Below are 23841 nucleotides of genomic sequence, written 5' to 3'. Positions count from 1 at the left end.
AGAAACCCCTATACTGTTTTCCATAATGACTGCACAAATTTACAATCCCACCAGCAGTACACAAGTTCCTTTTTCTCTATAACCTTGCCTGTACTTGTTATTTCCTGTCTTTTTGATAACAGTCATTCTAACAGGTATGAGGTGATAACTCATTGTGGTTTTGATTTGTGTTTCCCTGATGATTAGTGATGTTGAGCTCCTTTTCATGTACTTATTGGCCATTTGGATGTCTCCTTTGGAAAAACTGTATATTCAGTTCCTCCACCCATTTTTAAATCAAATCATTTGGGGTTTTGGGGGGGTTTTTTTTGTTTTTTGCGGTACGCGGGCCTCTCACTGTTATGGCCTCTTCTGTTGCGGAGCACAGGCTCCGGACACGCAGGCTCAGCGGCCATGGCTCACGGGCCTAGCCGCTTCACGGCATGTGGGATCTTCCCGGACTGGGGCACGAACCCACGTCCCCTGCATCGGCAGGCAGACTCTCAACCACTGCGCCACCAGGGAAGCCCCAAATCATTTGGTTTTTTGACCTTGAGTTGTATGAGTTCTTTACATATTTTGGATATTGACCCCAAGTTATATTGGTGTTTAGCAATTCTATTATGGTAGGATATTTGGGTTGTTTCTAATTTGTTTTGCTATTATAAGTAATACACAGTGATCATCTTTATAAGTAACTATGCTTAAGTTTCTGGTGTTTTATTGGGATATGTCAGAGAAGGAGAATTATTTTATCAAACAGTAAGCATTTTAAAGCTCCTATTATATAATGTCCAGTTGCCTTCCAGAGAGGCTGTACCTGTTTGCTGTCCCATCAGCAGTCAATTATTTATGTTTGTTTGTTTTTGTTTTTTGGGGTTTTTGTGCGGTACGCGGGCCTCTCACTGTTGTGGCCTCTCCCGCTGCAGAGCACAGGCTCCGGATGCGCAGGCTTAGTGGCCATGGCTCACGGGCCTAGCCGCTGCGTGGCATGTGGGATCCTCCCGGACCGGGGCACGAACCCGTGTCCCCTGCATCGGCAGGCGGACTCAACCACTGCGCCACCAGGGGAGCCCAGCAGTCAATTATTTTTAAGGGAACACTATCAACCCATTGTCTTTCTTAATTTCCATCATTTTTAATTTACAGAGAGAGTTCTAAATAAGAGGCATCGTAGTTATAAGAAGCATGAAAAAGTCTTTAGGGCAGAGGGGAAATTATTGAAATAGCCAATATTGAGGGGAAGTGCTGAAGGATAAAAGAAGGCTTCATTATGTTTCCAGGTGTGATAGCTTGGGGCAGTGGGCAGAACGTGTAGAATGGGAAAAACTAACTGCCCAACTCTGAGACCTCTGCGGAACAGACAACCCCTGAGGTCCCCTCCAGCCCCACACTCCATAATTGTCTCTAGATACACAGGAAGACAGCAGGAATGAGTCCTTAAGTGGTTTACCAGTCTCCTCAAAGGATAGCAGGCTTTGAATAGAGCCCATTCATCTTAACTTTCCTTTTTGCCTGAAATTAACCTCCCAACCCTGTCCACATCCTTCTGCCGACTCACCTCTTCAGAGTCACGCAGACTCTGTTGGACTCAACTCCTCTGAAGGGTCACTATCCCAAATTGCAAGGATACGTCTTATCAAATCCCTGTCGGGAATGACACTTTACCCTCTGAGGCTTCATGAAATGGAGGCTTGGGATTGATTCTTTGCCAGAACTTGAGCATTTCACGAGCTTAGCAAGAGCAGCTTCCCTGCTTCGCTGAGAATCAGTGATAAGATTGTAAGGAGAGTAAGTCTCTGAGTGCTGCATTTGTTTTCCATCAGACAGGGACAGCACTTAACGTGCAGAGATTAGTTACTGGGGGAAAAAAGAGCAAATGAGGCAAAAAAGCAACCAGAGGAATAAAAAATCATTTTAATAAGCTTATGTCATAAGTTCTTTAATGTAGCAACTCTCTCCCTGTCTCTTTCAGGTGGCCTTAATTTGAACCCCTTAAAGTTTCTGGTTTTTGACTGGAATTGGAGAGATCAGAAGTTGAGAAGGATGATGGACATTCCCGAGGTACCATATAACTAGCAATCCAGCAATTGCCTTTAATCTTTTTTTTTTTTTCAATCTGAACTTGAGTTCAAACACAGCAGTAAAGTCTTTGACATGGGGAACCAGCACACTCTGGCCTTTGAAATTATTTCTTTTAACTCTGAAGTAACTACAGTTACAGAGACCATCTCACCCCTTACACATAACTGTATCCTTTCCATGTGTTTTATAGGAATCAGCTTTTTTTCTTCATTAAATGACCAGTGGCCTCTGCCCCACTGGGGACCACATCTATACCGCATCTTTGAGAAACAGGAAGATCTAGAGGACTTGGTGTATTTCCCTGTGCCTTGTTTTAGAGACACAATCGTCTTTGCCTTTTCATCCTTATAAATATGTACTTGGAGGTGGGGGAGCACAAACTTGCCTCATTGCCTTCATCTCCACGTACCCAAAAACCCACTTACTTAAATTAGAGGGCTATTTTGGTTTTGGGGAGTGGGGAAATTTTTTTGATGTCTCAATGGATTAAAACCAATTGAATACTGAATAGGAACAGCATTAGCTCATTATATATTTATGAAAGTAATCCATTATCATCATAATGTGAAAAATTTAGGGACTTCCCTGGTGGCACAGTGGTTGAGAATCTGCCTGCCAGTGCAGGGGACACGGGTTCGAGCCCTGGTCTGGGAAGATCTCACATGCCGCGGAGCAACTAAGCCCGTGCACCACAACTACTGAAGCCCACGCACTCTAGGGCCCGCGTGCTGCAACTACTGAGCTCGCATGCTGCAACTATGGAAGCCCGCGCACCTAGAGCCCATTCTCCACAACAAGAGAAGCCACAGCAGTGAGAAGCCTGTGCACCACAACGAAGAGTACCCCCGCTGGCCGCAACTGGAGAAAGCCCACATGCAGCAACAAAGACCCAACGCAGCCAAAAATAGATTTTAAAAAATAATTAAAGGGCTTCCCTGGTGGCGCAGTGGTTGAGAGTCCGCCTGCTGATGCAAGGGACACGGGTTCATGCCCCGGTCCAGGAAGATCCCACATGCCGCGGAGCAGCTAGGCCCGTGAGCCATGGCCGCTGAGCCTGCGCGTCCGGAGCCTGTGCTCCGCAACGGGAGAGGCCACAACAGTGAGAGGCCCGCGTACCGCAAAAAAAATTAAATTTAAATTTAAAAAACAAAGAAAGAAAAATTGATTTGCCACCTACCATGTTATCATCTGACTAATCTTTCAATCTAGCCTGATGCTTAGAAGTAGCTATTGGAGAGAATAGGGTTGTGCAGTAATAAACATGGCTGCCAGTCACCAGCCAGAAATAAATCACGGCAGTAACTATCAAAGAAGCTTGCAATCATTCCTCCAAACATGTTGAATGAATTAATTTACTGTATAAAACTATATCCTCAGAATGACCAAACCTGATTATAATTGACTGGAGAGTTAAGCTAAAAACCATTTTCTCACTTCCCTGCACACACACATACACACACACACACACACACACACACACACACACACACACATACACAGTCTCCTGAACTGTTGTTGTTGTTTTTTTTTAATAAATTTATTTATTTTTGGCTGCATTGGGTCTTCGTTGCTGCCTGCGGGCTTTCTCTAGTTGCGGCGAGCAGGGGCTACTCTTCGTTGCGGTGCGTGGGCTTCTCATTGCGGTGACTTCTCTTGTGGAGCACAGGCTCTAGGCGCACGGGCTAAAGTAGTTGTGGCACAAGTGCTCAGTAGTTGTGGCTCGCGGGCTCTAGAGTGCAGGCTCAGTAGTTGTGGCACATGGGCCCAGTTGCTCCACAACATGTGGGATCTTCCCGGACCAGGGCTCGAACCCATGTCCCTGCATCAGCAGGCAGATTCTTAACCACTGCACCACCAGGGAAGCCCCCCTGAGTGTTTTTTTAAAACTAGTTTAACCAACTTGATGTCAGGCACATGAGGTCATATTTGATTATTTCAGTTATAATGTTAAACCTGAGTAAACAACCATCACTAGTTTTCTAATTATAATAATGAGGGAGAAATAGTATTCAAGAAAAACATTTTAACCCATACTTATTTTTATTGTGATGATGTCATTATTAACAGTTATCCTGCATTAAAATATTGTGTATAGTCTATAGGCACACTTTGAATATCTTGAAAAAGATTTTTCTGTGAGATTTTATGTTGAATGTTGTACAAACAAAAGGACATCTTAATGAAATTGATGTCTTATATAGTACCGCTTCCTTTACTTACGTAAATATTTCAACTCTGAATAAAATGCAGGTTTTGCTCTTCCTGATTCTGGCCATAACAGCTGCATAAACACCAGGGACTCCAGACTGGTTGAATTTATTCACCAAGACCATCTTTTCTTGATCTTAAACTTTTTTTTCTTTTCTCTCACTTAGATAAGAAAGGAGGTTTTTGAAATTCTGGAAATGGGAGTCCTCAGCCTATGCAAGTCAGAATCTTTGAAGCTGGGCCTTTTCTAAGTCTGGGTCCTAATGAAAATTCCTGTTTTCGTGGTGGGATTTGCATGGCTCTGGCCCATTGCAAGCAGTTGGTAAATATCAGCTATTGTTTTATTAAATTGATTGTATCACCAGATGGATCACTGGGAATCTTAGGTGGGGATTCTTTTACAAAATGAATGTGTCCTTTGCCAACTCCCTTGTATAATAAAGTATCACTGGCTTGTGTGTGATTTTTGTTAAGCAGACTGAGTTTTTCTTTCACCAACTGGCTTCTGATGTGACTGTACAAGCAAGGGAAAGAGCATCTGGGCAGCCTCAGGCAAGCCCCTTCCCTCTCTGAGCCTGTTTCATCAACTGTGAAATGGGAATACTATCTTGCAGGATTGCTGAGGATTTCATGAGATGGTATGTGTGGAACAGATTTGAAACTGTGATGCCTAGTCCCAGTGTGAAGGGTGGCAGTGGTACTACTGGTGGAAAGAGCTGCAAGGATATGTGGCAGTTTGTAAACAAATAAAAGACAACAGTGTAACTACAACTGTCTTATTCATTTATTTAATTCTTTGTTTTGAGATAATTTCACACTTACAGAAAAGTTGCAAAAATAGTATAAAGAATTTCCATATTCCCTTCCCCTAGCATCCCCCAATGTTAAGATCTTGTATAACTTTAGTACAGTTATCAAAACTAAGAAATCAACATGGGTACAATACAATTAACTAAACTACAGACTTTATTTGGATTATACCAGTTTTACCACTGATGTCCTTTTTCTATTCCAGGATCCAGTGAAGGATCCCACATTGCATATAAGTTTCCTAAGAAGAATATATATAGTCTGTCACAGTTAATCATTAAAATAGTTCTGGAGGAAACGTCTTTATATTTTACAGATGATTAAACTGAATCTCAGAAAGGACACACACTACTTTAAGTAGCAGAAGAAGAAGTCAAACCCAGATCTCCTGTATTCACTTCAGGACACCATGGTTATCTATCTGGGGAGTCGGGCATATATAACAAAGGAGATAATAAAGCAAACAGTTGCCACTACTGGTATATGAAGTTCCACATTCAAATATTGTGAAATGTTAAAGGAGTCCAGCAGTGTAGCACATCACACTCTGGCAAATCACATGCTTCCACACACCAGCGACTTGCTATTTGTGCACCTCTGTGGGCTAGAAGCCACACACGGGGATTCAAAGGATAAGGGAACACGTTCCATCCTGCAGGACTCTGGCTCAAGCTCAACAAGTTACAGGAAAAAGAAAGAAAGCCACCACAGCATGAGAATTCATTCAAGCTATAGCTAAACTTAGCCCTTTGGGGGCTGACCCTCCCCCAAGTAAGAGAGAATTCTGCCTTCCAACTGAAACATCGGCTCATCCTGCCTGATGACCTTCAAACTGTGACATCGGCTCTTCCTGGTTCTATGGCAGCTTTTGGCCTTCAAACTCAAACTGGAGGAACATCAGCTCTGCAGATTTTGGACTTGCCAGCCTCCTCCGTAATCACGTGAGCCAATTCTTTATGATAGATCTATATATACATTTAGATCTGTTGGTTCTGTTTCTCCGGAAAACCCTAATATACTCCTGTGAAGCACCTTTTAGTTTGGGATTTTGGTTAGGTTGGTTTTGTTGTTTTATAAAAAGCCTAAGAAATACTGTTCTTGATTTGTTACTGTAATGACCCTTCTGGTAGGTGTTACATATGTACTATAATCACACCCAAAGTTGGAACAAGTACCTAGATTGCAAACATACCCAATATTTTGTAGGCCAACTCTGCACACATAATCTAATCTCACAGGCTGTTACTGCCTTTTAAACTCAAGTTCTTGACCATGCTTATTTAATAAAACAAATAGTAGATATGAACTCCGAGTGTTCACTGCCGTCTTCTCACACAGATCTGTCTGATACCAACAGCCATACTCGTCACCACCTCCAAGCCAGATTCAAATGGCTTGCTGAAAAGTCCCCATGGGTGTTCTGCTTTTTTTCCAGTTTTGCAAGGGAAAGCTTTGACTCTGAATTGGAAACCTCCCAGTGTAAGTAATTGCATTTGTTTTGTATTCTTTTAAACTAGGTAGATTTGCCAAAGTTATTGTCTTCTTTAATACAAAAATAGTCCAACATATGGCTTCTCTGCCGAATGTTAATAGAAAAAAGAAAATTAGAAACTCACATGCTACCTAATTCTTTTTAAATCCTAATTCTACATCTTAAATGCATCTTGAAGAGGAAGTAATTATTAATAGCGTAATGAAAATGATGTTAGTGGATTTCTAATAAGTGAAAAAAAAAAAAACCCAATAATACCATATGGGAATATTGAACATTTAAGTGATTATCTATTTTGCTCTTCCTTTCTCTTGCATCATTTGGGGTACTTCAAAGCGCGTGCTTGAGGAAAGGTTAGGAGGAGATGTTTTTCATCTACGCTTTCTGCCAGAGCCTTTCTTATGGATGAAAAAATTGGAAACTACTGAGATTAGTCATCTGTGTTCTGCAATCCCTGTTTGCTTCTCCCTTCCTCATTATCACAAAGAGCAAAGTTAGCTGTAATCTGAGAGCATTTTCCCAACTTCGTTTATATTCACGTTAAGGGACAGCCACATTTGGGAAAAGCTGACAGCACTCACTTCTATTATTTGTATTAATCTTGAAGGATTTGGGCAAGTTCTTAAGGATAAATCCATTTTCGCCCTTTCAGGAAGGGTTGCCCTGAATTAGCCACCACGTCCCAGAAATAGCCCGTTGTAACTGCTTCCCAATGTTGCCAGATGTTGGTTTATACAGACCTGCTGGAGACTCTTCCTCCTAGGCATGGCAGTTAGCACAACAAGTTTTTTGGGCCTACGTAAAACATACCCAACAATGGCTGATTGAAGGGAGCTGTGGAAATCGGGTCTGGTTAAGAAATAATTCCAGAAAGCAGAAAGACTTTGCGAGGGCAAAGGAAGATTCATGTAATTCTCAATATTACCATTATGTGGTATTACTCTGAGCAGTAATGTTATAAATGTCTCAAAAGTATATCTGGGTCACCCACAGAACCACAATGAAGAGGAAATCCCAGGACTGCCAGTCCAGATTGCCAGACAACAGTGCCGTGAAGCAGCAGCAGTTGCCCGCCTACCAGCTACAGCTCTCAGCCAACAAAATCCTCTCCGGCTTTTTTGCCACAGGCGTGTTCTGCCTTGGAGTGGGCGTCATCCTTCTGTTGTCTGCAAAGACCATCAAGGAAGTAGAGGTGTGTCCCATCTCACTTTTTGGATGCAATTTCTAAGAATTTTCAGCTTTCGGACTATAAAGAGTGGTCAGTTTGAGAACCCAGCCCCCCAACAGGGAAGCAGATGAGACTGGAGCATCCCTTTTTCAGCTGGCAGGTGCAGATGGTGAAAGAGCCTCTATGTGGTGGCTTTGTTCATCCCTTCTCCCTCTTGAGGACAATTACTCTCACACTGGTCAGTTCAGCCACCTTTGTTTACAGGGGCCTGGCAAAGTCAGGAGCTTTTTATGCTGGCAGAGTACCGAGCAAGTGACTGGTAGAGGCGGGAGGAGAGGCAAGACCAAATGACTGCCAGGGACCCGTGAATCATATCGATAAAAAGAGCCAAGAGCCAAAGATATAGGTCTTAATTTTGCCCCACTTTCAAGCATTGTGTCTTTCCCTTTGCAAATAAATTCCGTCTGAGATCATCGCTTTATCCGGGAAAGGCAAGAACACAAATCTTTCTGGCCTCTGAAGGATACTTAGCAAAATAAACCAAGTTCTACTCAGAGTGAGAAAAGTGGAAGTTGAGCAGTGAACCCCTCAGTTACAAGCCTTTTGCCGATTTGACAACAAGCTGTTGGAGGATGAGAAGCCCAGTAGCTGGTCTGGGGAGGGGGAGCTCAGATCTGGTCTGAGGCCATGCCCGCATTTGGTCTAATAAATTAAGTACATGTTTCATGCAAATCAGCTCAGCAGGTTATGCGACATCCCAGACCGTATGACCTCCACTCTGAAGGCAGCCATGGAAAGCTCATGTATTCCCTCTCCCCGCATAGGCGAGTGGCAAAATTACCATGAAGGCCAAGTCTGTCAACCCTGATTTAACGTTCATGAGTGTCTGAAGGTGCTCAGAGTCCTTCTGGGTGTGTAGATGAGTAAGGTTTGTAAGAGTTGAACTCCATCCTCAACGACCTAACGATAGAGTAAGTAAGGTAGTGTGTGCTAAGAACAGAGGGCTCAGCCACGGCTGGCTTGTTTGCCATATCCACAACCCCTTCCTTGCACGTCGCCAGTGCATAACAGGCACACACTTACTCAAAGAATGGATTATGGCAAATAGCGAGGACTTCAAAGAAGAAAATTGCATTTTAGGTCCCACTCCTCCTACCAACACACACTGCTCTCTTGCCTTTCCACTGAAATTTTCTGTACCCCACCCCCCAGCTCCTGGCAGGTGCCCCTAAGTCCTCTTGAGTCCTCCAGGGTGGTAATGTAAACCACCAGGCCCCACCAAGTGAAAAAGGCAAAATGGCAGGAGGGAAGTAAACTTGCCTTGTTGAAGACGATAGCAAAGTAATTGGCTTATAAGGTTGATATTCATTTCCATAAAGTTCATCCTGTTTACTGTTCTATTTTCTCCTTCACCAACCCCTTTCTTTCTGGTTCTTCTCCTCCCCTTCCCATGTCCTTCCAGCTTCCTCCCTTCTGGGCACCCATCCCCACCCTCTTTGAAGTGCAGCCTCCATTAAGAGACAGCAATTGCTGAATGATGTCACCTTAGCGATGTGAGGAGAACCTCACTCCATGGTTGGCCAAGGCCACTCTGCAAACAGCTTTCAACAGAATGATTTTATCATGATGTTAAGGGGATTTTCCAATTGACTTTTCTTTTAAGCCACTTCAGAGAGGACCGTTTCTAACACTTTGCTTTTATACAGGAAAATCAGAAACCACCCATAGAGACCGATCCTCTTTTGCAATGGAAGTGTTTTGTTGTAATGGGTGGTAAGGTGAATGTACTCAGATGCTTATATTTACTTAAATCATTCTTTAAGTATGCAGCAAGACTTGAACGGTTATTTTAAAAAATACTGATGCCTTTTCTGTTAGTGACACTGCATTCTAATTTTTTAAAAGCATTGAAGAACAGGGCTGTACCTAATTGAGACCTACCAATAGCACACTGAGCTGTGACTGAGGAAACGGCTGCTAGTCCAGCCAGTCTCTGATCCTGAGTATCAGGATGTATCAGGATGTATAAGATGTATCCCAGGCCAGTGTGGTCAACACACACCTAGTAGAAGAGCTCGGAGCTGGCTTTCCTCTTCTCACTTAGCCCTGGGGCACACCGAGAATGTGCCCTTTTTGCAGTTTACTTTAAGCAAGAATGATAATTCTTGCCTTTCCAAAATTCTGTGAGGACCAGACTATGATCTTTGCTGTCATTTTAGAGCTATAGGTTTGAGCAGCAAAAGTAGACAGTAGATCAAAGGCATGTTTCCCTCATAAAATGTTTAGAGCTAGAAAGCACCTTGGATATCATCTACTCAAAAATTACTTGATCATGAAAGACATTTTTTTCTAATTCGGCATTGATAGAACTCTCTCAAGAATCCATGGATTAGTGTGTATACTACTAAAATGACCTCACAAATCAATTAATTGCTAGCCAAAATGATGCTGATGAACAAAATGTGGGCCCTGGAGCTCAGGATCAGAGACTGGCTGAACTAGCAGCCGTTTCCTCAGTCACAGTTCAGTGTGCTATTGGTAGGTCTCAATTAGGTACAGCTCTGTTCTTCAATGCTTTTAAAAAATTAGAATGCAGTGTCACTAACAGAAAAGGCATCAGTATTTTTAAAAAAACAGTTCAAGTCTTGCTGCATACTTAAAGAATGATTTAAGTAAATATAAGCATCTAAGTACAATTAAGTAGCCTTTTGGCTAATCTTTAATTTAGTATCCACACTTTACCTCTTTGACTTCCAAACACCCAGTGGCTTTGCAAGCATTGAAAATTCCTTCTTTCTTTCTTGTTGCTCTTCTCTCCCAAAGAATCTAAAATCCCATTGGCAATTGACTGAAGAGAAAGCCAGTCCCTTGCTTCCCTGTTCCTTTCCCATTCCCAGACTTTTCTAATGACTCCTCAACACAGTGAGGAAAAAGCAGCAGCGACCAGCAGGACCTCACAACCACCGCTGGGAGCCTGAGATGAGTGTTTCCTGGAGCGGAAGGGAAATGCACAGCCTCGTGGCCTCTCTCTGAGCCCCCCTTCCCTGCTCTCCTTCCAGCTCCGTCTTCACATAACTGAGTCCTTGAGCCAGAGCTCACAGGATTTGCCCATTCGGGACCCACTACCCTTTTTTAAAGAGTCCACTTATACCATTTTGCACAGAACTTAACTTTAAAAAATAATATAACAACATTTTAAAAACAATTGCTTCACATAAATCGATAACTCTACATTTTGGAAACATTTTTTTTTCTATGTTTGGTCATTTTTAAAAACTTCCTCTAGATACCATGTAGAATAATTCACTAGTATAAATATTTTCCATACAATAAAATGGAAAAACAGTGAAGTGACTTTCCCATAACGCTGATTAGACTCAGGCTGCAGGCCCAGTTCTCATGAGTCACTGACTAATATTTTCCTAGTGGTAACTTTTTATGATGGAGGCATAAGGCTTCATCATAGCAGGTTACATAAATATGTAGTAGAAACCCTGAACTCCAAGTAAGTGGCAAAATGCAGCTGGGTCCCAAAATGAAAGGCTGTAAGGAGACCCACTCGTCCCACACATCCACAGGGCTGACCTTGGTTCATGTCCCAGATAGCACGCCCTTGACCTAGAAAGCCTGGAGACTTTGATGGACTCAGGACTTTAATTTTAAGATATGTACTCACATCCCTTTTTAATTAATAATTATTATTTTCCCTGCCTGACAGATTAATTACACAGAAAAATGTGCAAATTGTGCAAAACTGCGGGAAAATGCTGCTAATTTTGACAAAGAATGCAACTGCTCTATTCCCTTTGTCCTTCCAGAGACAATGAAGGTAAGTGAGATTCAAGCGCCTTCAATTGGCTGTACGCTGCTCTCCTCCTATTTAACATGTGGCAGTAAATTCATGATCTCCACCAAATGTCCAAAACTGAAAATACAAGAAATAACGCAGGGTGGGAATGGGGGGCGGGGATCTTATAAAGTATTGAGTTCATGTTCGACTCTCTGCTCCCACCCCCTTTTTTTTCTTTGGAATTTCATTCTTCTCCTTATGTCTAAATTTCCGGATTCTTTACCCACCCAGCTTTGTAACAATTCTTAACATCAATCAAACAGGTTCTATGCCAAATGTCAACACAGGAGGGGACCATAGAAATTACTGAATCTAACCACTCATTTTACAGTGAGATTAATGGGTTGAGAGGTTAAGTGACTTGGCCAAGGTCACACAGTGAGTTAGTGTCAAAGGTCACATACCTGGGACACTCCTTGTGTCCTCCCCTCCTAGTCATTCTACACATGCAGTTGCCTAATCCCTAAGGCGACTCGGCCTGGCTGTCAGGCACTGTGAGAAATGCCAGAGAAATATTAAGAGACATCCCTGCTTTGGGGCTGATTAAAGTCTCGTGTTAGTCCAGGTCCTCTGAGAAGCAGATGCCAAGACAGGATTAGACATGCCAGAGATTTACTGGGGGAACTGCCTGCGAGGGAAAATATGGAGGAAGCTGGAGGAGGCTGGGAGAGCTGTCAGACCACAGCACAGCTCTGACCCCTGGGAAGGAGAGGGAAGCAGAGTAGGAAGGAAGGAGGGACAGAGGGAGAGGAGGGTAGAGAGATGGGGAAGAGGGAAGAAAGGTCTTAGACTGCAGAGTATTCTTAAGAAAGTTTCAGCAACCCCAACAGAGAGTCCTTACCTCAGTATCCCTGTTGCTCAGCCATTGTCTGGGAGCAGCAATGGGAAGCATGGCCTTGGTGCAAACATAGGATGACCTCAGAGCACAGCAGCCGCGCCCACCCCTCGATTACGCTCCCTGCAGTAGGAGATCAAGAGGCACCTTTTCAGGGCCACCACAGTCTTACTAGGTAGCAAAGACTTGATCAAATGAAAATGTATTTCGAGACTTCCCTGGTGGCGCAGTGGTTAAGAATCCGCCTGACAATGCAGGGGACACAGGTTCAATCCCTGGTCGGGGAAGATCCCACATGCCACGGAGCAACTAAGCCCATGCGCCACAACTACTGAGCCTGTGCTGTAGAGCCCGCGAGCCACAACTACTGAAGCCCTTGAGCCTAGATCCCGTGCTCCACAACAAGAGAAGCCACCGCAATGAGACACCCACGCACCGCAACGAAGAGTAGCCCCCGCTCGCCACAACTAGAGAAAGCCCACGCAAGCAACAAAGTCACAATGCAGCCAAATAAATAAATAAATAAATTTATAAAAAAAGAAAATGTATTTCTTGAAACTTTTCAAAGGTCCTGTCCTGTCCTCTGGACTCTGCACCTCTCCCACAGCACCTCCTCCCTAACCTGATCCGTCTCCCCTCCTTCCCCTGCATAGATGACTCTGCATGTGATGTTTCACGTGCAGGCAGGCCTTCTCTTGAGCTTGTCACTGAACATCCCATCCTCAAGGCCTTGCTTCCTCCCCATACCAGACTCATCGTCATCTCCTGAAAAACCCTCCTGACTTCCCTTTCTGGGAAAGATCCCATCACCGAGACTCAAAATTTTCCTCCTTGACTTTACCCTGCCCACTCCTTTCTCATCCAGACCTCTGATGTATGATTACTGTTCTGCAATCCCTGTCTCTCCGAACCACTTTCTCACTCCATTTTCTTGGCATCACCCCAGTTCAGTCCCTCCTGATCTAGCATCACAGCAACCTTAACTGCACATCTAGCCTTTGGCTTCTCCTACTTTTAGCCAACTGTTATTTGCCAAATCAGTAGACCACACCCTGTCTCCCAAAATGTGCCCTCTTTCAGATTACTTTTCAACACCTGAGGCCCAGCCACCTTTTCATCTTTATCTTTGCAGGAGACCTTGTACTCCTGCCAAACTGCCCAACTTGCTTTTCCATGATGCAACTCTTTATGTTCCTGCTGTTCTTTTGCCTAGAAAGTCTCCCCTCTCACTCCCACCTGTAAGATCTCACTTGTTTTAAGCCACTAATATCCAAACACTTCCTTGAGCCTCCTTTTCGCTCATGTCTCCAGCAAGAATTTGCCCACATTTGTATCCTGAGAGTGCTGTTTTAACTCTTCTTATGGACTTACAATCGCCCATATAATATCCTGTAGACTCATTTCCTCTATTCACAGGAAGCTCCCTGAGGAAAGGGACCATGCTTTACATGCCACACCACACAAATACACGTCCAGACGTATCTGCACTACATATTCAACCTTCCCACGTGTTACCACAGGTGAACCACCCATGCTCTCATCTGAAGGCTCACCTTTCCACTTGTGTGATAGATGCTAGCCTTTCTTGCCTTTATAAGGACTTAACTCAGCAGTTGTCATCTCTCTATATCATCAAATTTTCTCTCTACTGGATCATTCCCATCAGCACACAAACATATTATTTGACCTATCTTTTAAAAAACAAAAACAAAGCACTCTTCTGTTCTCCCAAATTTCCCTGCCCGCTATCTGCCTATTTCTTTCCTCGCATTAGCAGGGAAACTCCTCAGAGGAGTCATCTCTCTTGGGTATTTCCAATTCCTCTCTTCTCATTTTCAAAGACCCACCCATGGCCCTAACACTCAGTGAAATTGCGAGGTTACCAATGACTTCCTTGTGGATAAATCCAGTGCTCCGTCCTCAGTGCCTTGTCACACACTGGACACAGGCAATCACTCCCTCCTCCTTGGCATGCTTTCTTCTCTTGGCTTCCAGGAGACCTTACTCTCTTGGTTTTCCTCCTTGCCCTCTGGCTGCCCTTCTTTTTTTTTTTTTAATTAATTTATTTATTTTTGGCTGCGTTGGGTCTTCGTTGCTGCTCACGGGCTTTCTTTAGCTGTGGCGAGTGGGGGCTTCTCGTTGCAGAGCATGGGCTCTAGGCGTGTGGGCTTCAGTAGTTGTGGCATGTGGGCTCAGTAGTTGTGGCTCGTGGGCTCTAGAGCACAGGCTCAGTAGTTGTGGAGCATGGGCTTAGTTGCTCCGTGGCATGTGGGATCTTCCCGCACCAGGGCTCAAACCCATGTGCCCTGCACTGGCAGGCAGATTCTTAAGCACTGCGCCACTTGGGAAGTCCCCTGACTGCCCTTCTTTGGTTCCTTTGCTGTTCCTCCTATTTTCTCCAAACTATTTTTCTTTCTTTTTTTTTTTTTTTTTTTTTTGCGGTACACTGGCCTCTCACTGTCGCGGCCTCTCCCGTTGTGGAGCACAGGCTCCAGATGCACAGGCTCAGTGGCCATGGTTCACAGGCCCAGCTGCTCCGCGGCATGTGGGATCTTCCCAGACCGGGGCAAGAACCCGCGTCCCCCACATCTGCAGGCAGACTCCCAACCACTGCACCATCAGGGAAGCCCTCTCCAAACTCTGTACGTGGAGATCTGCAGGGCTTTAGTCACGGCCTTCAGTCTTCATCTCCACTCCGTATGCACTCACCTCCTTGGAAATATCATCTACCTCCTAGGTTTAAATGCTATCGATTACCAATTCTCTGTTTTCTATCTCAGCTTAATGTTTCTAAAACCGAACTAATATCCACTTCTTCCCCTTACTTACTCTACGCCCATCCCCAGAAAAACCCTATTCCACCCGCAGACGATCTCAGTTGAAAAGAACTCTGTCCTTCTGGTGCTCAGGCTAAAAGCCCAGGGGTCATTCTTGACTCCTTTCGTTCTTTCACACCTTGCATCCAATCCATCCTATTGGTTCTACATTCAAAATATATCCAGAGTCTGCTCACCTCTGCCCACCTCTGCTGCTACTACCCAGCTCCATGCCACCCTCACCTCTCACTTGGATTTCTACAGTAGCCTCCTATCAGGTCTCCCTGTTGTATCCATGTCTCAATAGAGCAGCCAGAGTGAACGTTTTAAAGTATAAGTCATATCATGTTATTCCTTTGTTCAAAAATCCCTGCAATGGCTTCTCTTTCTACTCAGTGAAAAAGCCTAAGTCCTTACAAGGCCTATGTGATCTGGATTCTTACTTCCTCCTAACTTCCTCTCTCCATTCTCTTCCCCACCCCCTCTCTGACCACACCGGCCCCCTCATTCCTCAGACAAGTCAGGCATTCGCTTCTTCTCTGTACCTGACATCCACTCGGCTAACTCCCCTGCTGCCTTCAGGTCCGGTTTGGCTGAGCCATCACCTACTCAGGCCTACAGTAGCCATCCTATTTCATACTTCATTCTGTCTGCTCACCTCACACCTGCACTCCTGATTCTTATTACCTTACTGTAATTTCCATTTTTTCCATAGTACTTATCACCTTCCAACTTACTATATAAATGAACAGTTTTTATATGTATTGTTTATTGTCTGTCTCTCACTATTGTATCCCAAGCACCTATAACTATGCCTGACACCCTGTAGTTGCCCAATTAATGTTTATTGAATGAACATAAGAATCTTTGCTTCCTTCACAGGGGCATAGCACAGTATATTTTACATGGTAGATGCTTAGACAATGTTTGCCGAAATTTTAAATGAATGGAAAAAAAGATAAAGTGATAAATTATATTTCTTTATGCTCTAGGAAGCTTTGGTTTTATGTGTCCCTTTCCTATTTCCCCCTTGATCCCAGATGAAAGCATGTTGGCATCAGTAATATTCTGAATACATCTGTATCTCTAATCATTTTTGTAAGTCTGATGTAAATTATGAGAAAATTACTGAGTAGTACTTGAGTTGTAAGTGATATCTATATAAAGTCCCATGAGGGAAGTTTTATATCTGTGCTCTTTTGTTAAAGGTCAAAATTCTAGTTCTCTACAATTGTGTACTTTCTTGCCTTCCTCAACTCACCATGCTGCCCCCCGAAAGTAAAAGTTAGTGTTGCTTTTTCTTTTTTCTTTAAACACTAGATATTTATTTTCTTACAATTCTAGGAATCAGAAGTCTGAAATCAAGGTGTCAGCAGGATTGGTTCCTTCTTGGGAGGCACAGGGTGCTTAAAATTTTGAAGAAAAAAAAATCCAAAAGATAAAACCTTAAAGGGCTTCAAGTTCCCATCTGTCTGTGTCCTTTGAAATCCTAAAGGCAAATAAGTGTTACCAGCTGCTAACCATTCCTTTGAGGCAAAGGCTTTCTCATAAAAATCTAACCAAACCACTCAGGGCAAGCACAAAGCCTTCTGCCCACAAGTTCACACACATTACACACGCTAGATGACAGACCCACGCAAGGCTCTCTGCCTTAAACTAGGAATCCTGCACCAAGTACCATGGAAGAAAAGAAACACTATAAGGTGCATTGTGCCTCTAGGACTAATCAAAAGATGATGATCTTGGAGGCCTTGTAAAATCTTGGACAAAGAATTATTGAAAACAGTTTATTAAAACACTTCTGTCCCCAGCATGTGAGTGTTCTCTATTTATTTTGTCATGATTATATGAGTATATACCTTTGGGTAAGTAGAATGCTCTTTTTAGCTTCCAAGAAAATGTATGGTAAGTTCCATTCCATGGATTTCATATTTTCTGTAGTTATGTGTCATCAGTAGAGGTTCCTTTGGTGAGGAAATATAATCTGTCATTCCTGCTATGCCTGGCTTGTTCACCTTCACATCCGTGCTGTCTGTTTACGATGTTGCAGCCCGCCTCTTAGGGCCCAGCTTCTCCCTTTCTCAGTGTTCCAGAGGCTTTTCTTTTACCAGGGACTAAGCTCTTCAGCCTTTGTTGTTTTCTGTAACTGGTCACACTTACCATGACCTTTATTTTCAGCCTAACCTGGGTACCAGCTCCCATCTTCCATACTCATCCTCTTAAAGGTCCTTAGGGCGAGGCCAAATTTGCATAGCATAAAAGAATCAGTTGACTCAGGGAACTGTAAAGTAATACTTTTGTATTTCTAGCACTGAACATAGCACCTGACATATGGGAGGCACTTAATAAAATTTAGGCCTTCATATTTTTAGATGCATACCTTCATTATTTTGGAGGTAGAATATTAATTATAAATAGCTACCTTGGACATTTACATTTGCATCATATGTGCTGTTAGTAAAATCTATATCAAGCCCACTTGAAGAAGTTCTAAGGGGCTTTCCTGGTGGCGCAGTGGTTAAGAATCCGCCTGCCAATGCAGGGGACACAGGTTTGAGCCATGGTCTGGGAAGATCCCACAAGCCACGGAGCAACTAAGCCCGTGTGCCACAACTACTGAGCCTGTGCTCTAGAGCCCGTGAACCACAACTACTGAGCCCACATGCCACAACTACTGAAGCCCACACTCCTAGAGCCTGTGCTCCGCAACAAGAGAAGCCACCGCAATGAGAAGGCTGCAGCACCACAACGAAGAGTAGCCCCCGCTCGCCGCAACTAGAGAAAAGCCCTCACGCAATAATGAAGACCCAATGCAGACAAAAATAAATAAATACAAATTAAAAAAAAAAAAAAAAAGGAGAAGTTCTAGGGCCTTGGTATTTCACCATGAATGTAGAAGCACAATGGTAGCCTGTGATTGGGCAGCCTCATTCGGCAAAATCCATGAAAACGCCCATCTCTCATGGCCACAAGGCTACTTATTGCTAAGGTGAAAACCACCTTTCTTCTAGATCAGTGAACTATTCCATCTTTTTGTCCATAACAAATGGTTCACCATTTCTTAACCAAGTATAATATGCCCCAGTACTGTGCTAGATCCTAGTGATAAAAAGACAACACCGGAGCTGGACACCAAGGAGCTGGGCTTGTGTCTTTCACATGGGCAATTGTGAACATGCGCCTAAACATGCTCAGTGGCTCCAATTTTAAATTGTGTTTCATGGATCTGCTTTGAGACCATGTGAGTTTGATGCTTACCACAACCCCTAGACAAAGGATCTTTCCTAGTATTGCTGGGAAATATTTGTGAAATCAAATTTTATATATTGAGAATACAAAGGCTAGTTATAAAATTTTTTCAAGGCAGGAATGTGGTAGCCCTTACAAAGACATTAAAAATAAGTTATGTAGTCATTTTAATAATTTTGTATAGACCAGGATTTTCCAATACTGATTTTTAAAAATAATTTCTTGGGTTTCTATCTGATATAAAGAAACTTTCAGTTCACATCAATATTTTTTGGTACTACTTCTTATATTTTAAAACTCCTGTCCGTGTTTATTAATATTTCAGTTTATTTTTCTCTTTTCTTACATCTTGCTGTTCTCCTCTACAGGGTAATGTTTATATGTACTACAAATTGTATGGCTTCTATCAGAACCTCTATCGATATATTCTATCCAGAAGTAATACCCAACTGGTGGGTACAGATGTAAAGGTAAGGCTTTTTTTAACTTGGTATAATACTCTTTTTTTTTTTAAGCCAGATGGATCTTTCAGTCTAAAAGACAGTATGGAAAATAAACTCAAAAGCTAAATTTTTACAAGACAGAAATGCTCATTTCATTCTTTCATGAACTGAAGGGGCTGAGTATTCAGGATAACTGCTGCTTTCCCTCTTCAGAGCAGGAATGTGAATCTTGTCCAATTAGATGTTTAGCCTTTCATGCACCAACCATTTTTTTATTTGACAGCATTTTATATTAAAACCAGATACATATTGGACTGCCCAGGTCTTGGTAATAATGAATGTGTCAGAAGGGCAAATCTTCAAGTACCTTTCAACCACAATTCAGGATTTATGTTTCTCTTAATAAAGTTGATGGCATACTGGAGCTTCTTCAAACAGTAGAGTTTTTTGCTTCTTTGAATGACTGGCACATCGATTAGATTTTAATATTATTTTCTCATACTTAATTTCTGTAGTTATCTTTAAAGTTGCCTATTTTAGTTGATGGATGTACCAACCATTTTGATAGTAACCTTGAGTGATTGGTTTCAGCCTAGCTCACTCTATATCCACCATTGTCCTTTGTATAACTGGGGGCTTCAATCAGCCTAGTTTTAGGAAACTGGGCTCTACTTGATTGAATGAAAGCCTTTGGTTTAATGAATATTCTTTCAGACCTAAGATTACAAAATTTAACTCTTGGTAAATGATATTCAGCATGCTGGCAAGAAAAGATAGAAGGAAACCTTTTCTATACTGGCATTATATAAAAGGGATAACCAAATGGTTTTTAGCAGCCACTCTTTTTAAAATGTATTCTTGTAGTTAGGTGGGTGGATTTCCCTGTGATAAGTCATCCAACTGTAGAATCACAATTTATATACGTTTTAGAATATAAGTTACACTCCAATAAGAAAAAGCTTTTAAAAATATATTCCATTGTGGGCTTAGTGTGGTATTTAGCACAGCAAGCAAAGTAAAATTTCTTCCTGCAGACATATTTGGTATGCAATGTACTGTCAATGAGGAAAGAAACTACACACACGTGCACGTACACACATACATATCTCCAAAACACAAAAATTGTCTAGTCTAGGTCAGCCAGCCGCCTGGGAACAGCAGGTAGCAGCCCATAATCTCGATCTGTGCCAGTGGAGCAGCATGGGTTGATTTACACTGCCAGTATTTTCACTTCCAGCATTTTAAGAGATTTTACCAAAAACACTTCTTCCTGTATCATTTCTCATCCAGGATGTTAGAAACTGTGCTCCATTCAAAACCTCCCACAATGGGATCCCCATCGCTCCTTGTGGTGCTATTGCCAATAGCATGTTCAATGGTAGGTGTCTTTTCCTATCTCCATCATCTTCCGTTTCATGAGTGTGTAACAATCTAAATATCCAGAAGATTACTCCTGTAGCTGAGTGGCAGTTTATTTTTTTTTTAACGTCTTTATTGGAGTATAATTGCTTTATAGTGTTGTGTTAGTTTCTCCTGTAAAACAAAGTGAATCAGCTATATGCATACATATATCCCCATATCCCCTCTGTCTTGCATCTCCCTCCCACCCTCCCTAAACCACCCCTCTACATGGTCGCAAAGCACGAACTGAACTCCCTGCGACAGGCAGCTGCCTCCCATTAGCTATCTATTTTACATTTGGTAGTATATATATGTCAATGCTACTCTCTCACTTCGTCCCAGCTTACCCTTCCCCCCCCCATATCCTCAAGTCCATTATCTATGTCTGTGTCTTTATTCCTGTCCTGCCCCTAGGGTCATCAGAGCCTTTTTTTTTTTTTTAGATTCCATATATATGTGTTAGCATACGGATTTGTTTTTCTCTTTCTGACTTACTTCACTCTGTATGACAGACTCTAGGTCCAACTCACTACAGATAACTCAATTTCGTTTCTATTTATGGCTGAGTAATATTCCATTGTATATATGTGCCACATCTTCTTTATCCATTCATCTGTTGATGGACACTTAGGTTGCTTCCATGTCCTGGCCATTGTAAATAGTGCTGCAGTGAACATTGTGGTACATGACTCTTTTTGAATTATGGTTTTCTCAGGGTATATGCCCAGTAGTGGGATTGCTGGGTCACATGGTACTTCTATTTTTAGTTTTTTAAGGAGTCTCCATACTTTTCTCCATAGTGGCTGTACTGATTTACATTCCCACCAACAGTGCAAGAGGGTCCCTTTTCTCCACACCCTCTCCAGCATTTATTGTTTGTAGATTTCTTGATGATGGCCATTCTGACCGGTGTGAGGTGTTACCTCATTGTAGTTTTGATTTGCATTTCTCTAATGATTAGTGATGTTGAGCATCCTTTCATGTGTTTGTTGGCAATCTGTATATCTTCTTTGGAGAAATGTCTGTTTAGGTCTTCTACCCATTTTTGGATTGGGTTGTTTGCTTTTTTTGATATTAAACTACATGAGCTGCTTATATATTTTGGAGATTAATCCTTTGTCAGTTGCTTCATTTGCAAATACTTTCTCCCATTCTGAGGGTTGTCTTTTCATCTTATTTATGGTTTCCTTTGCTGTTCAAAAGCTTTTAAGTTTCATAGTTTGCATTTGTTTTTATTTCCATTTCTCTAGGAGGTGGGTCAAAAAGGATCTTGCTGTGATTTATGTCGTAGAGTCTTCTGCCTATATTTTCCTCTAAGAGTTTTATAGTGCTTGTCCTTACATTTAGGTCTCTAATCCATTTTGAGTTTATTTTTGTGTATGGTGTTACGGAGTGTTCTAATTTCATTCTTTTACATGTAGCTGTCCAGTTTACCCAGCACCACTTATTGAAGAGACTGTCTTTTCTCCATTGTATATTCTTGCCTCCTTTGTCAAAGATAAGGTGACCGTATGTGTGTGGGTTTATCTCTGGGCTTTCCATCCTGTGCCATTGATCTATATTTCTGTTTTTGTGCCAGTACCATACTGTCTTGATTGCTATAGCTTTGTAGTATAGCCTGAAGTCTGAGAGCCTGATTCCTCCAGATCCATTTTTCTTTCTCAAGATTGCTTTGGCTATTTGGGGTCCTTTATGTTTCCATACAAATTTTGAAATTTTTTGTTCTAATTCTGTGGAAAATGCCATTGGTAGTTTGATAGGGATTGCATTGAATCTGTAGATTGCTTTGGGTAGTAGAGTCATTTTCACACTGTTGATTCTTCCAATCCAAGAACATGGTATATCTCTCCATCTATTTATGTCATCTTTAATTTCTTTCATCAGGGTCTTAGAGTTTTCTGCATACAGGTCTTTTGTCTCCTTAGGTAGGTTTATTCCTAGGTATTTTATTCGTTTTGTTGCAATGGTAAATGGGAGTGTTTCCTTAATTTCCCTTACAGATTTTTCATCCTTAGTGTAGAGGAATGCAAGAGATTTCTGTGCATTAATTTTGTATCCTGCTACTCTACCAGATTCATTGATTAGCTCTAGTAGTTTTCTGGTAGCTTCTTTAGGATTCTCTATGTATAGTATCATGTCACCTGCAAACAGTGACAGTTTTACTTTTTCTTTTCCAATTTGGATTTCTTTTATTTCTTTTTCTTCTCTGATTGCTGTGGCTAAAACTTCCAAAACTATTGTTGAATAATAGTGGTGAGAGTGGGCAACCTTGTCTTGTTCCTGATCTTAGTGGAAGTGGTTTCAGTTTTTCACCACTGAGAACGACGTTGGCTGTGGGTTTGTCATATATGGCCTTTATTATGTTGAGGTAGGTTCCCTCTATGCCCACTTTCTGGAGAGTTTTTATCATAAATTGGTGTTGAATTTTCTCGAAAGCTTTTTCTGCATCTATTGAGGTGATCATGAGGTTTTCCTTCTTCAATTTGTTAATATGGTGTATCACATTGATTGATTTGCGTATATTGAAGAATCCTTGCATTCCTGGGATAAACCCCACTTGATCATGGTGTATGATCCTTTTGTTGTGCTGTTGGATTCTGTTTGTTAGTATTTTGCTGAGGATTTTTGCATCTATGTTCATCAGAGATATTGGCCTGTAGTTTTCTTTTTTTGTGACATCTTTGTCTGGTTTTGGTATCAGGGTGATGGTGGCCACATAGAATGAGTTTAGGTGTGTTCCTGCCTCTGCTGTATTTTGCAAGAGTTTGAGAAGGATAGGTCTTAGCTCTTCTCTAAATGTTTGATAGAATTTGCCTGTGAAGCCATCTGGTTCTGGGCTTTTGTTTGTTGGAAGATTTTTAATCACAGTTTCAATTTCAGTGCTTGTGATTGGTCTGTTTATATTTTCTATTTCTTCCTGGCTCAGTCTAAGAAGGTTGTGCTTTTCAAAGAATTTGTCCATTTCTTCCAGGTTATCCATTTTAATTGGCATATAGTTGCTTGTAGTAATGTCTCATGATCCTTTGTATTTCTGCAGTGTCATTTGTTACTTCCCCTTTTTCATTTCTACTTCTGTTGATTTGAGTCTTCTCCCTTTTTTGCTTGATGAGTCTGGCTAATGAGTCTCCCTAGGCGGGAGTGGGGGTGACGTTCAAGTGTAGGGCGGGGCCTCTGCTTAGGACCTGCGGGAAAGGGTAGCTGCAGCACTTCAAAAGGAGGGCCTCTGGAGTGTGGCGTTCAGGAGTTTGGAGGTAGGGCCCTGGGTGGGGGTGTAGAGGCAAGGCTTTGGCTCTGCGCTGCAGGAGGGAGGCTCTGAGGGCAGAGGATTAGGCCCAGGAGCCCAATAGGCTCCCAGGTGCCTAAGTGGACAGGGAATGCGCTGGCCGCATTCGCTTCCGATCCTTCACGCTCCTGCCCCACCGTCTCCCCCAGGGTCTCCCGCATCGCTGCTGGACCCCTAATCGTGGGTGAGTCCCATTGGGTGTAGGATGAATGGCAGTTTTTA

General features: G+C 42.4%; 2 protein-coding genes across 10 annotated transcripts in view; both read left to right on the top strand.

Annotated features, from left to right (window-relative positions):
- The window catches only part of CMSS1 (cms1 ribosomal small subunit homolog), a 383373-nt gene extending 378638 nt beyond the window's left edge, over positions 1-4735 (top strand). For 8 of the 9 annotated variants that reach the window (XM_033855903.2, XM_019922741.3, XM_073804344.1 and 5 more), the window contains 2 exons: positions 1955-2043; positions 4440-4735. In XM_033855903.2, the coding sequence (XP_033711794.1) occupies positions 1955-2043; positions 4440-4523 (173 nt within the window). In that variant the 3' untranslated portion in view covers positions 4524-4735. The remainder of the gene's footprint in view (positions 1-1954; positions 2044-4439) is intronic. The other variant, XM_073804346.1, reaches the window with a different exon arrangement.
- Positions 4736-4883: 148 nt separating this feature from the next.
- LOC101326122 (cell cycle control protein 50C-like) overlaps positions 4884-23841 on the top strand; it is a 43146-nt gene continuing 24188 nt past the window's right edge. The window contains exons 1-6 of the mRNA XM_019922738.3: positions 4884-6023; positions 6421-6561; positions 7568-7766; positions 11461-11571; positions 18861-18962; positions 20226-20313. Coding sequence (XP_019778297.1) covers positions 7575-7766; positions 11461-11571; positions 18861-18962; positions 20226-20313 — 493 coding nt within the window. The 5' untranslated portion in view covers positions 4884-6023; positions 6421-6561; positions 7568-7574. The remainder of the gene's footprint in view (positions 6024-6420; positions 6562-7567; positions 7767-11460; positions 11572-18860; positions 18963-20225; positions 20314-23841) is intronic.

Source organism: Tursiops truncatus, chromosome 4 (assembly GCF_011762595.2).
Source record: "Tursiops truncatus isolate mTurTru1 chromosome 4, mTurTru1.mat.Y, whole genome shotgun sequence".
Taxonomy (NCBI): domain Eukaryota; kingdom Metazoa; phylum Chordata; class Mammalia; order Artiodactyla; family Delphinidae; genus Tursiops; species Tursiops truncatus.
Note: the sequence above shows the minus strand (reverse complement) of the source record. Positions and strands in the feature narration are given on the sequence as shown.